General features: G+C 39.5%; 1 protein-coding gene across 1 annotated transcript in view; it reads left to right on the top strand.

Moving 5' to 3' along the window:
* LOC106903680 (latent-transforming growth factor beta-binding protein 2) overlaps window positions 1–14,519 on the top strand; it is a 108,283-nt gene that overhangs the window by 72,169 nt on the left and 21,595 nt on the right. The window contains exons 15-29 of the mRNA XM_014967655.2: window positions 480–554; window positions 1,400–1,525; window positions 2,502–2,630; window positions 2,808–2,927; window positions 3,205–3,324; window positions 7,287–7,406; window positions 7,571–7,693; window positions 7,807–7,932; window positions 8,043–8,168; window positions 8,348–8,473; window positions 9,164–9,289; window positions 9,701–9,826; window positions 11,449–11,574; window positions 11,835–11,954; window positions 12,092–12,217. Of these exons, the coding sequence (XP_014823141.2) occupies window positions 480–554; window positions 1,400–1,525; window positions 2,502–2,630; window positions 2,808–2,927; window positions 3,205–3,324; window positions 7,287–7,406; window positions 7,571–7,693; window positions 7,807–7,932; window positions 8,043–8,168; window positions 8,348–8,473; window positions 9,164–9,289; window positions 9,701–9,826; window positions 11,449–11,574; window positions 11,835–11,954; window positions 12,092–12,217 (1,815 nt within the window). The remainder of the gene's footprint in view (window positions 1–479; window positions 555–1,399; window positions 1,526–2,501; window positions 2,631–2,807; window positions 2,928–3,204; window positions 3,325–7,286; window positions 7,407–7,570; window positions 7,694–7,806; window positions 7,933–8,042; window positions 8,169–8,347; window positions 8,474–9,163; window positions 9,290–9,700; window positions 9,827–11,448; window positions 11,575–11,834; window positions 11,955–12,091; window positions 12,218–14,519) is intronic.

Raw genomic sequence — 14,519 nt, 5'->3', positions numbered from 1 at the left:
CATAGCATTGATATGTACCTTATGTGGTGGTCGTATGTTTGGTATATAACTTAACAGCATCTTATCTTTTCTTTGTTTTGATATGACTTGTTGATAATTAAGCAGAACGTCTACTTTCAGACAGGAAGTCCTTTCTGTAAAAATATAAATTTGGTAAAATGTGAAAATATTTCCTCTAATTTCTACTGTGATTTTATAACGTAGCTTCATAATTGTTCTTTTAAGAATCATTATTATGTTGATAAAACATGGATGACGTAAGGTCACAGATATCTTGTAATGGTGGATGCAATAAAAGACAAAATGTCAGCCTAATTTGACATATTATCAGTAATTTCTCCTTCAGCAAAGCTATTACTTTATTAATTTATGTTGCGACGCAAGACTGATCTTGTAGATATTTTCTACATTTATCATACAATGGTATTCAGTTATAGTTATGTTTTACAACCTTATGACTCCTCATTATTTTTTTGTAGAGAGCTCTCCAGACTCCCCTGATTTCAACATGAGGCCAGATTTAAAGGAAACAAGCCCTGGAGTTTCCGTCACTGGTAAGACATGAAGTAAAAAAAATAAATAAATACTGAAAGCAGTAAAAAAAAAAAAAAAAAAAAAAAGCTCTGTCTTACAACAGTACATACATCTTAAATCTAAATATGCTGATGGGAGGAGGGCTGCAGTGCTACCATTTTAAAAAAGAGCCCAATTCTTCATTTTTTATGTTTTATGTCAACAGCTGGCAGACAGCGGGACATCTTATAAGGCATTTTTGTAAGCTTACCCAAAGTAAAGCCGGAGAGAGCTTTATTTGACCCATATTTCAGAGCCAAGTTGGCTTTGAGCTGATGTGCTTCACAGAGGGTAGGGGAGCAAGAAACCAAGAGAGATTGTGCCTCTTGGAAGGGTCTGTCATCACGAGCAGACAGAGGCCAAATTTATTAAAAGTGGAGGAATAGACAAGAAAGCGGGAAGAAGTTTGTTTTGCGGAAGAAAAATTTTGATTGACAGACCGCTTACAGGAGTAAGAAGAATTACAGATGTCATGCAGAGATAGTGCTTTTTCTCCTCTGCCAGGAGTCAAGTCATGTCTTGGTTTTATCTTGCTCGTTTTGGATGAAAAGAATGAAGCCAACGTCAGGCTCGGTCGTGCATGTTTCTTTGCTCTTAACTCTTTGTAAAAGCTTCACACCACCTGTTAGAACCCTACACCGTTGTAAAACCACTCCTCTCATCCAGGACTCCACCTATAAACTAGCAAAATAGTTACCTGCAGAGCACAGCGTCTGTTCCTGAATGCGCTTTTTTAATTTTTTACAGCCCCACTAATGTCGGGTCTGAAATGTTCTTGTCTGTTTTCTGGGTAACGACCATGTACATCTTTTGGTTTTTTTCATAGGCATTAACAAGTGTGCTACTTCACCAAATATATGTGGGCATGGAAAATGTGTTCCTGTGCAGAATGGATACACTTGCGACTGTGATCCAGGGTTCAAGCTCAGTGTATTGCAGAACAGCTGCATTGGTGAGTAACAAAGAGAGCGGTATGGCTACATCGCTATAGATCTGAATATTTGGATATGTTACTCAGTTATTACAGATTCACAACACAAAATGGTATCCAGTCATAGTCAATAAATTAGTTCTGATGAAGCTTGTTGCTCAGATTAAAAGCACCTTTTGAAAATAACAATCTTTAAGCAGGTATTAAAAATGCTTTTCATAGAAGCCACAGTCCCCCAATACGCAGTTTTCTTTTCAATTCTTTCAAAGCAGCAGTTATGTGTGTTGCTTGCTCACATTTGTTCTAGCATTCCTTTTCCTTCCTCCCAACTTTCTTGAATACAGCACTCTGTGAAAAACCAGCTTTTTAAGGAATGATTTTTGTTGGTGCGCTAATAACTTTTGACTGGACAACTGTGAAATCAGCATGATTGTGTTTCCAATAATAAAAAAGCCTTTTAGAAAATGTTTATTACTCCTCTGTAATAATCTAATTTTCTGAGAAAGTGGATTTTAAGTTTCATTTCCCCAAATCATAAAAAATTTGCAGAAATAAAAACTTAAGATACACAACTTTTTCTGTCACAAATCTAAATGATACCTGAGCTTAACTTTTTGAATTGAATTACTGAAATAAAGTAACATTTCCATTCAACTATAAATGGCGCTGGGTAGGATTTAAAAGGTTTGATTTTTACCAGCATAAAGCCTTGTTGGCTTTGTCCGCCGAAATTACAATGAGAGTAAATCCTACAAAACAGTCATGATTTGTAGAAGCCTTGAGGATGCAAGCAAGCCAAAGATGAAAGGAATTTGTTTGTTTATGTTGACGCGTTTCATGATGCCTGTCAACAGCCAAATGAGATATTGGTCATTTTTCTGACAAAGGGCTTGGCTGCAGCCCTGGATTCATTGTTGAAGCGCTCCAGTTACAGAGCGCAATGTGTTCACTGCCTTCCACTGCAGTCTAATGACCCCTTCACTTTTTGTCTTCATAGACGTGAACGAGTGTGAAATGGACCCATGTGAGGGTAAGGGCCACTGCATAAACAGCTATGGCTCCTACACATGTCAGTGCCACAGCGGCTACAGCCAGGTGATCACCCAGAACAGGAAATTCTGTCAAGGTGAGACACAGTCCAGTCTGTAGTCTTATATAAGGCTTCCAGTCATCATACCCAAGTCAGCTGTTAACTCCCACTTCAGTTTTTCTGTCAGCACTATTCATTTTAAAAACATCCTCTCATAATGAATGCCCTGGAACATGACAGCCACTTTCTTTTCCGCTCTCCTTGATTTGGCAGACATCAACGAGTGCAGCATGCCCAACAAGTGCCAGAACGGCCAGTGCGTCAACACTGAGGGATCTTTCACCTGCGAATGCAACGACGGCTACTCCAAATCATGGCGAGGCCTGTGTGAAGGTGATTTTCATGGATCAGCACAAACTCACGCACGCAAAGTCGAGTTCATTCGTCAACACAAGCAAATCCTTTTTGTGCAACAAAACACGTCTTGTATTTTCCTCTGCTCAAAGCCAGGAGAGCCATTCAGCTCCCTCCGTTTCTGGGGGATTATGTGTGTACTTATTTGCCTTTCTGACCTTACTACCCCTTTCTTCTGTTGATGCGTGCGTTGTTTGAGGAAGCTTGTTGTAGCAACAGCTAAAACGAACAATGTTTTGGTTCTTTCCCTGAGCAGACGTAGATGAGTGCAGAGATCACAGCTCCTGTCCCAACGGTATCTGCGTCAACACTCTTGGCTCCTTCCAGTGCCAGACCTGTGGCCCGGGTTTCAGGCCCATCGGTGGGAGATGTGTAGGTAAGGCAACCTAACACCCCATCAAACCAGCAGGACCACCACCAGCCCCCTCCCTCCAGGTTCCTCAGGGCATTTCAAACTGCTTTGTGGAAATAAACCGGGTTTCCCTCTGGTGCAGTAATTCCTTTCCATGTTGGTTTACGATGACGTAACTCTTGGTCTTTGTTGGCATTGACAAAAGCGAAAAAGAACTTAAAAACCTCTCGACTCCCTGTAACACAGTGCAGTTGACCAAGTAGCGCGAGCTGAATTGAATTTGCAGCTTCGCCGCTTATTGCTCAGAGGGATGCTCTCACTACAGATGTGCATGAAAATTTGAAATTAAATTAAATCTTATGCTTCAGCTGAGTTTATATTGGATATTTTCAGTCCTGTGTGGAACATTCCTGAGCTCATATAACAGCCGGAAACCACAGTGAATGATGGTTATATTGCACGGACTGATCGCAGTCCCCCACTTTCCTAGCTCGTTTAGTGATTCCATGTATCCTCCTAGCCTCTGCATTTTCCTGTTATTGCTTAAACTCATTCAGCATGTTATTGCTGATCCTTTTCGTATCACCAGTTCCATAAAAAGATTGTTTATAATACTTCAATTTGGGAGAGTCCAAATATTTTCTCTTGGCCAGAACCTTAAATAAACAGCGTATTATTGTTGGAGAGCTTTGACCAGTGTAAATGTGAAGCCCAGTAGAGGCAAGCGGTGCTTTGTTACCGCCGTCGGGGTAGGTGAGAGAAGTGAGTAGTCACAGGAGATGTACGAGTGGGCCAGGAGGTCAGGTCCCTACTGCAAAGAGGTCATGGCACGTAAACAAACTTTCCCTCTCACTCACGATGCTATCTGCGATCCGGCTTAAGGCTCCTACCAGGGATTAGAACGAACGCCAGGCTACACATGGAGCGTGTTTTCTCAAAACTAACACTCTTCGAGCTTCCAACCTGAAAGTGGCCTTATTACATAACAGTCTGACTGGCGTTACATATCCATTCCCCTCCCAATGACCTTCCGCACCTCTAATTTGCTTGGAAACCTAAGCTCCAACTATGTTCCAGAAATATGAAAATATAGACCAAACGAATGATGGAAAATGTGAAAGGTAAAAACTATTCCTCGTCATGCATTTATCAGTAGATGTTGCTCATGTTTAAAAGAAAACAACACCTTAGCTGTTTTACTGGGTCAGTTTATTAACATTATTCATTTTGTGAAAGAAATAATGCATATGTAGTCCCACAAAGCACATGCAGTTCCTTTGCTACATTACGTAGTTAATTTGGATGAAAGAAAAAGGAAACATATCTGAAAAGTGTGCACTTCTAGATGCTTCGATTTTGCAAAACAGTTCAGACAGATTTTAAGGTGAACATCTATAAGATGATTGTTTTTCCCAACAAATCCGAGTCTTAACAGAAACTTGTATTCATCATAAGATTAAATTTTAAACAGGTGAACTCTAGTTACTCTATTTAGGTCACTTTTGATGGTAATTGCTTGTACTCTATTTTAATTAGGTGTGGCAGAGCAAAATAAATATCGAAACCACAAATTCTAGATTTATATTTGTAATAAAAAGTCAACTTGACTATTAAGTCTTGCTTTGCGTTGATCTATAATATAAAACACACTAAAGTTTGTAGTTGTAATATAGCAAAAAAAAAGAAACAGTTCAAAAGTGTGAATATTTTTCCAGTCGCTGTGTATTGTAATTGATAGGAAATCTGTAGATGATTGTTAAATGAAGTTCTGTTGCAATAAACAATAAATCAGTTAATCACATGATACATTAAAATGAGCTCAATAATATCCATTTGCATGATTATTTAGTGGTTTTCTCTTTTCTCCCTCTTTCTGCTAAAACTGGTCTTCAGTCTGGTGCATTGTTCTCAACTAGGTCTTTTTTTGAAGGGCAATTTTGTTTGCAGAGACTTTGGAATTCATTTTGCTTGTTGTTTTTCTCATTTTGTTTCTTTATTTTGGATATTTAAAATGTTTTCCAGATCCAGTGTTAAGTGTTTATTAGCGTTCAAAGTTTATTGATCTTTAGGAATGTGTTCTTTCATTGTTATGCCATTACCATTATATTACTTGAAAATGGTCTCAAAACAACATTATAATTTATTGTGACAGGCCTAGTTAAGTGTAAACATTTTAACTCTGAACGTTGACAGGGACAGTGCGAACAGGGCCTTTAGTGCATGTGTGAGCCTGTGGGAGTCACATAAACCAGCCAACACCAGCGCCCAGTTTCCAGTATTTGCTTCAGTCAATTGACGACAGCACAAAGCAGCAGTTTAGGCCCAATTGGCCGATTCGAGGATAAACCTAATTGTTGGTGTGATAGGGAAAACAGCTCCCTTCCCTTGTCGGGGCTTATCGGGGAGGTCTGAGTGATGCTGGATGATAGCAGGGAAAAGTGGTGGGCCACAGTGACAGACGTCTGGCACTGCCTGTGGTTGGGGCAACAATACCAGCTTTGTGACTCTTTTATGTTGTCTTCATTGCATTTCAGGGTCTGTATCAGATCTCAGGAACATCCTTCCTTCCCTTTCTTTGCAGGAAAATTCCTTGATTTGTCTTCCTCTTTGGACCTTTTTTCCATCTCTCAGCATAGCATAATCTAATCCAAAAAAAATGCATCTTTTAACACTTGATAAATACTGCTATTAAATAATATGTTTACAACATTAAGGTGTTACACAGATGCATTTTCTGAAGTGGTACAATCGTAAAAGGTTCTTATAATGAGGTCGGTGTGCTGATGTAATTTAATGAGTGCAGCTTGCAGTTATTCTGCAGGGTAGTTACGTTTTTATTGTTTCCCTTTTCCTCTTGAACCATCCACAAACTTCTTTTGAAAAACAAATGTTCAGTGTTGGACAGACCTGTTTTAGCTGATGGAAACACAAATTATGCATTCTGACCTGGCAGTAACAACAGCTTTTAAGGGTTGGCAAAAACTAGTAGCAAGTCTTTCAGAAATAGCAAGAAATTCTGGCCCACTCTTCTTTGAAGAACTGCTTATCCAAGTAGGAGTATGTTTAAGGTCATACCACGTCTTCTTGATCAGGTTTAAGCCCAGGTCTTACCCAGGCAACCTAACATTCTCCAGCAGGATTCACTGGCAGGAAGCAGAAATCGTGGTTCTGAAGCAAAACTGCCCCAGATCATCATGCTACCACCACCATGTTTGGCTGTCAGTGTGAAGTCCTTTCTTCTGAATTGCTGTGTTCCAAGTTTGTCTCCTCATATTACAGATTATTTTCCCGTAAGTCTTAGAGATCATTAAATAGGCTTTTCTGGAAGAAAAAAAAAAAAAAGGTCTTTGTGTTCTCATTGAACACAACAAGAACACAAAGATGCTATTCTTGGGTTTGTTGGTATCCTGGAAAAGTTGATTCACTCTTGGAGTAAATCTGATTGGTTAGCCATTCCTAGGAATGTTCATCGTTGCTCCATGCTTTCTCTATTTGTAGACAATAGTTTTCACTGTGATTCGCTGAAGCCCCAAAGCTTTACAAATGACTTTGTAACCATTCCCAGACTAAGAGATGTTAATGACTTTGTTTTTCATTTGTTCTTTTACTTCTGTAGCTTGGTGCATGATGCTTTGCATTTTGTGATCTTCTAGGCTTGTTAAGGTTATCAAAAAGATGCCATTTAGATGATTTCTTGATTTTATATGTTTTATAGGCTGTGTGTAATCAGTAAAGCTGAACCAAACAATGTGGTTCAGTCAATTAATTATTTAATAAATGCGAGTATATTTATGAGTTAATCTCGTGTTTTACTGAGCAATAACACTGGTGGTTCATAGTCTCTTTAAAAAAAATCAAAGCAGTTCAAAACAGATCTGTTTATGTGTTTGTTTTATTAGTTTGGGAATTGACACTTGAATCACAATGTGTAGTTTTGGTGAAATGAACAGATCCATCCATTTAATTAAGTAATCCTCTGTTTTCAGATAACAATGAATGCTTGAACCAAACCACATGCGGTCGTGGTCGGTGTGTCAACACAGAGGGCTCCTATACATGCAACTGTTTCCAAGGCTACATGCTCTCATCAAATAATTTTTGCCAAGGTAACTGTCTGTCAGGAGGTATTTAAACCTCCAAGTTGGAGCTCTGTGACAGTGCTACTACAGAAGCCTTCAGGCACCACTGTAGGCTTATAAAAGTGCTACAAAAGAGTTTGCAGCTGTTTTCTGAGGGACTCCTATTTCCCTCGTCTGTATTTTTCCTCCAGATGTGGATGAATGCATGCTTCCGGGGATCTGTCTCCATGGCCGCTGCATCAATCTGGACGGCACCCACAAGTGCACCTGTAACCTTGGTTACCGAGTCTCCTCAGACAGCAAGTCGTGTGAAGGTCTGTTAGAAATCTTTATTAGCTATTGAGTGCAAATCACCGATGCATGAGCCTCTCCTAGTGAAGCGCTGCTAGCAGCAACGTAATGTCTGCACATTATTACTTTCCTCTAGACGTCAACGAGTGTGAGAGTGGTACAGCGTGCCCAGTGGGGATTTGTATCAACACAGCAGGTTCCTACAGTTGCCAGAACTGCGGGCCTGGGTTTGGACCATCCGTTAATGGGCTGAGATGTGAAGGTAAGGAAATAGCCGCCTAACGATTTACACTAATTTGCAGTGTTGGAGGAACACTGCAGTGTTTTGATGATATATTGGCCTACTTGTGAATTTGTTCTTTCCGTTTCCAGACATTGATGAGTGTGCACAGGAAGGCGTTTGCTTTGGAGGGGTGTGTGCCAACACAGAGGGATCCTTCGTTTGCACTCGATGCAAAGCTGGCTATAGAGTGTCTGAGGACAGGCAGAGGTGTGAAGGTAAGTCCAATCTCCAGCTTGTCTTTCAGTGAAAGCATTAGTGTTGTTAGAGTTTTTCTCAGCCCATCTGTTCACTGTGTAAAGTTAAATGTTTTGTTGCTATTCAACTGGTTTTACTACAGATATTTTTCAGTCTCACTGTGAGCATGAATGCATGTCTGTGTGTCGCTCCTCCTCAGATATTGATGAGTGCCAGTACCTGACTACCTGCTCCAATGGGATCTGTCTAAACTCAGAAGGGTCTTATACATGTGAGAACTGCCCTGAAGGGTATCAAGTGTCTGTTGATGGGGAACTCTGTCAAGGTTAGTTTATTTAGCAATTCTTGTTAAAAATTACTTCTGTGTAATGTACTCTTGATTACAGAGCTAATCTTGGCGGTGAAAAAGTTTATATTCCTTCATGCGTTCCTAATTATATTCTTCTCAACTCTGAAGACAAAAAGTATTCACACCCGTATTAAAGGTTCTGATTATACCCACATTAACTCTATGTGTGTTTTGTTGGTATTTTATGTGACACATCAATACTAAGTGGTGCATATTTGTGAAGTGGACGTAAAATGCTACATGCTTGACAATATTTTTTTTTTTACAAATAAAAATCTGAAACAATGTTTGATTTTAGGCCTTCTGAATCAATACTTTGTAGAATCATAACCCTGCAATAATATCTGCATGGCCTCTGGTGTTATGGAGTTTGAGCATCTAGAAACTGAAAGGTTTGGTAATTTACTTTTGCAAACTAACTGAAGCTCAGTCATATTGGATAAAGAGTGTTCATAGCAATATCAATTTCGAAGCCCGCCCACATGTCTCAACTGGATTTATGTCTAAGCTTTGACTAGGCCATTCTAACACAGGAATCCATCTAACCATTAATCCAACCACTACGTGACTCACTCTTTTCATTTAATATGCATCATAAACAACATAAATTAGATTTTTCTCTTCTATGTTTTAGAAATTTTAAATATGTGAATTGCCTCACAACAGATATCGATGAGTGTGCAGTGGCAACCACCTGTCCCCAGGGAAAATGTACAAACACGGAGGGTTCGTTCACGTGTGTCACCTGCCAACCTGGTTTCACAGTTTCTGACGATGGACAAAACTGTGAAGGTAGAGCTGAAGTTGTTACTGTTTGCTTCTGCTGTTTTTATTCAAACATTCCTCTGGGTTTCAGCAAAGGACAAGTTTGTCAAAATGTGTTCCTATTTTGGGACCTGAGTTAGGTTATGTTTATGAAGCATCAGGTGTGACAGCAAGGTGCCAAAATACCATCATTTTAAACCAGTAACTCTGAGACATAACATCATTGCTGGAGACTGGACTTTTTCATCGTTTGGCATCCCTCCTCTGATCTTTGCTCAGTGGACTAAACCTCAAATAGAACAAGATGATGTAAGGCAAATGTCTTGCAGATAGCGCTGCTCAAAAAAACCCCACGTTATAATTGATTGCAACTGACAGTCTTCATTTAATTGAAGCCAAAGATGGTCATTTTGTCTTATGGTGTGTATTTGTGTCCAGATGTGGATGAGTGCTCAGAGGGTAACTTGTGTCCTGGCCAACTGTGCGTTAACACCCCAGGATTTTACACCTGCAGGAGCTGCGGAGCTGGTTTCCAACTGTCTGAAGACAGACACACCTGTGAAGGTAAAACACAATCAACCGAAATCAGGTTTCAGTCATGGAAAATGATTAGAGATACTTACAGCACTCTGTGATTTGTCTTGACATAATTTGTAAGATCAATGCAGCGCAATGGCAGCTCTGACAAATCCTGTGAGGTTAGATGTGTCATGACTTCATTGGGAGGAAAAGAGGAATGATTATATAAACGAGGTTCGAACACGCTCCGAGTTACTCATATATACCAGAGTGTGGATGTAGCCTGAGAGGAAGATCCCCCACTGATATGTATCTTTGCAAGGGAAATGATTTCACTAAACAAAGTCCAAGTGAGTCTTTTATGGGATTTTAATGGATGTGTCTGGTGCCATGGAAAATATTAAAGGTTTAATTTAACATGAATTCCACCACCTCCCCCTTTTATTGCAATGCTTTGAGGTACCCTGTTATAGGCAAGCAGAACTATCTCAGTGACATAAAGGGCACATGCTATCATGTGTTGCATATTTTTCTTTTTCAGTCCTTTAGTTTCCATGAGTAAAATCGAGAGATGTTTAATTTGGAATGCCTGAACACAGTTCATCAGTGCATACGGGAAAGTTTAAGACAAAAGGAGGAATAGAAATGTCTCCATCTCAAAATTTAGTTTATAAAATGTTGATTTGTTTGGCGATTTATCTAGTGAGGTGGACAAAGTTAGGAGAAATTCCTGAACACAGTAGCTTAGATACCTAAAAAACCAGCATGCGAAGGAGAGATTAAAAAGCTCTCTGTGGCAAGCTCAGTCTGCCTGTAAATAAACACAGCTTGGAATACCTATGTAAGACAAAACCCCATTTGAAACATGTTTCTGGCAGCAATCACATAGATGTTGTCATTTTTGCTCCAGTCCAGCCAACTCAGGAAATTCATTTCAGTGATTTATGTCCAAGATGCCTTTACCTTGGTTTTATTCCTTAAAGCAAACTGTCCTTTTTCTATGTTGTCATCAAGTGGCTAAACATCTGTTCAAAAATATTTCCTTGAAAAAGGTGTTTTGTTTTTTTTTTAATCAAAAGCAACCATGTCCTATTTACCACCATTTCCCATCAGAAATCAAGGATCTGAATGTCACATCCTCGTCCATATCCACTGCTCACTTCCTGTAGAAAAGATTGACTACAATGCTTTTTTGTTACGCTTTTAAACTAGCCATATGTTTTGAAATTGAGATTTTGATTTATCTATGTTTTATTCGTTATTTGTTGGTTTTAATGTCTAATCAATCTAATGATATTTGCCCTTTAACAATGGTCCATGCTTCTTTAAAGAAATACAGCCAGTTTCTCTACAGAGACTCTCCAGTGGTCACATATCAGCAAGCTGGTGACTGTTTGTGCTTTTAGTAATTATGTGTCACCTGTAATAACTTGGTACTTCAAATTTAATGACCATTCCACATACTCATCTGTCCACTCTTTTTCATAAACCCACTGTCAGTGCAATCTAATAAAGAAGACTGTGCTTACTGTATGGCAGCATTTCAAGCTGAGTCACACGAATCCAGTAATATTCTTTAAGGAGATAAGACAAAAACCAGACTCTTTGGGGAATTTTCTTCTGATGATAACCTATGTCTAACCCTTCCTTCTCTTACTTTCTCTAAGATATCGACGAGTGCCGGGCTGCAGGTGTTTGCCTCGCAGGTGTTTGTGTTAATACGGAGGGCTCCTTCTCCTGCATGTCCTGCGATCCGGGCTTCAGCATAGCGCCCAACGGCCTCTCGTGTGAAGGTACAAAACAGTGGGGTGTCTCACTGTGGTCATTGAAATTTATGATTCCCATGAAGTCATTTTCACAGTCATCTGTTCCAACACTGCATGTGACCCCTCCTCTGGTAAGGCGCTGCTGAAGACGATGATGGATGATTTTTTTTTCTCTGTGGTCTGGAAGTTCTTCCTCTAGCACAAAAAAGCAGATTTGTAGTGTGACCACATGATTCATAGCTTGTGTAACTGTTGCACTGATCATGTCTCTGCGTATGTAAATGCAGATGTGAATGAATGTGAGGATGCAAGTCTGTGTCTGGGAGGCCAGTGCACCAACACCATCGGCTCCTATAGCTGCTTGTGCCCATCTGGACTGGAGTTGGGAGATGGGACATCTTGCAGGGGTATTTATACATTTGACATATACCATTAGCGGATTGTTCTTCCACATGCCAGCTTGTGAGAAAAACCCAGCAGGTTTTTCTCACAAGCTGGCATGTTGACACAGCTGTGTGAGTCTACTTGTGCTTGTTTGTGACAGACATCAACGAGTGTTTAACCGTGGCGGAAATTTGTGGACCAGGAAGCTGTTTGAATACGGAGGGGTCCTACAGATGTATGTGTCCTGATGGATTTACCACCACCGATGAACGCCCTGACTGCCAGGGTAATGGGACATCATCATTCAAATTTTATTAGCTTTATGTAACAGGGTGAGCCAGATTAACAGATGACCTGAGATGGTAATATGTTTAGATTTTTTAGCAGATTTAGCTTAAGTCAGTTTTTAACATGCAGTTCCTTTTTAAAAGTAAGTATTGAGTAATGTAAAGATAATTTTTTTCATATTGTATCTACAGCCCTTCATGGATTTCAGTGGGATTTCCTGTGAGAGATCAGCACATGTTAGTGCGTAATTGTGAAACGGAATGACAGTGATGCATGTTTTGTAAAGTATTTTAGCTATGCTTGAAGTGCATAGCTAAAATGTATCTGTCATGCAGTTTAGTTATTGTTGTCTTCTACCTCGTGTTGGACCATCATATAAAATCTCAATAAAATGCCTTGACATTTGTTTTATGACAAAATGTTTGAAGGTATGTATAGTTCATAAAGGCATTATGCAAACTTGCATGTGTTTTCTGATTAAGTGCAGACTGGTTTTTCTCACCAAATAGCTCTGGGTGCAGAGGCTGAGTGTAATGGGCCATGGCTTCATCAACTGTCCCCTTTTGGACATCAGTTTGATGTTTTTCCATCCGCTCCCAGTAACTCACTGATCATAAGACAGAAAACAAATGGAGCCTGATTGTCAACTGACGATCAATTTTCAGCAAATTGAAGCTTTTGCTGTAAAAAATAGTCCATGAAATTAATGGACAGGATGTTAGAATTGGATCAATATTTTTTCTGGTTGGTCTTGCAAGGAAGAAGTGGAGTTGACTAAATGTAAAATTATCTAGCCTTGCAACATCCAGACATGACCTGAAGCATGTACCTCCCTAAAAACACAGGCGAGGTCCAGCATATTTGCCAAGATTTACTTACAGTGGAGGTCTATAGTTGTTCCTAAAATGCGGACATCTTTCTCCCAAAGTGTTCGCCACACAGCAGCTTTGGTATCCTCTAAACACTGTGAGCAAATTGCCCAGACTGTGACAGGTACTTTGGCTTGCTGCCACAGCAAATACTGGGGCCTAATTATCCTATAAATCAGCGGGTGTCGTATATTTTCTTGCAGTCTGCCATGGTGTGTACAGTGCTGACACAATGAAAGCCAGACCCCTCTGACATGAACCTACACGGGGAGGAAGAGGGGAGGACAAGAGTTTGTGAGGTCATTTGAATGAAAGATAGACTTTGGAATGTAATACCAATATGATTTTTGGTCCCAAAATGGAAAATGCATAATAAAAAGCTGACAACAGACTGAAACCCATTTTAACTTGATCCAGATTAGCAAGTTGCACCATAAACTTTTGAAGAATTTGAAGCCAAATAAATAACTCTATTCCCATGGAGTTACAGCATGTTTGCTGTAATGGCTTATTTTATTTGTTTTTCCTTATTTATGCTTTAAATGTTTACCTTTTCATTTCTGTAGTCATAATATACCAATCGTTAAGATTTTAAAAAATTTTACCCAGATGATTAATTCTCTCTATTCATTATTCTCACCCCAAGAGCTTTACACAATATGTCATTATGCAGCATACATCTGTAGCTAAAGGGGCAGTAATATGTAAAATCGATTTTTTTTTTAGCTTTACATAATGTTATTCCCTCAACAAAAACATATCTGGAGTGCTGCTTGATCATGCATGTTTGAGAAATCCTTAAATCTCTCATGGCAACCATTAAGCTGTGCAAAACGTGGGGGGAGCAAGCGGTGCTTTGGAGGACGAAGCTCCTGCTCAGAGTTGCAGTTTCCTAGCTTCCGAATTTTAGCTTCACAGAGCACTCCTCTCCCACAACTTCCCCATTCAGCTCCTTCAGACTAGCCAGCAGAAATTAGCAAACACCTAGTGAAACCACACATCTGCTGAGCTCATCATACGAGAGTGCAACGCTTGTAAAAAGGCATAATAGAGAGGTGATGTTGTGATGACTTCCTGAAGAATCAATTCTTGATTCTTCCTGAAGAGCAGGACTTTGTTAAAGACACAGAGGCCCATTTTTAAGGCATTAAATTACCAAGTCTAATTCCTTTTAAGTCATATTTGATATATTCATAAATATATCAAAGTTTATATAAGTTTGTATAACAACTGAACATAGTTACTAGATTGTGCTATAAAATGGCACAATGTGCCTGGAAAATACATAATACTTCCTCTTCTAGACTTGATTTTCTAATTTTGATTGAACCACCAAAAAACACAGATTAAAATACCTAAGTAACTTTTAGTTTATAGAAATTCTCAGTCGTGCCACTGACTTGGCCCAGGGTGATTTTGTTTAAAAAAAAA

The sequence above is a fragment of the Poecilia mexicana genome, unplaced genomic scaffold (genome assembly GCF_051168715.1).
Source record: "Poecilia mexicana isolate PSO_F unplaced genomic scaffold, ASM5116871v1 scaffold_22, whole genome shotgun sequence".
Lineage (NCBI taxonomy): Eukaryota > Metazoa > Chordata > Actinopteri > Cyprinodontiformes > Poeciliidae > Poecilia > Poecilia mexicana.
Note: the sequence above shows the minus strand (reverse complement) of the source record. Positions and strands in the feature narration are given on the sequence as shown.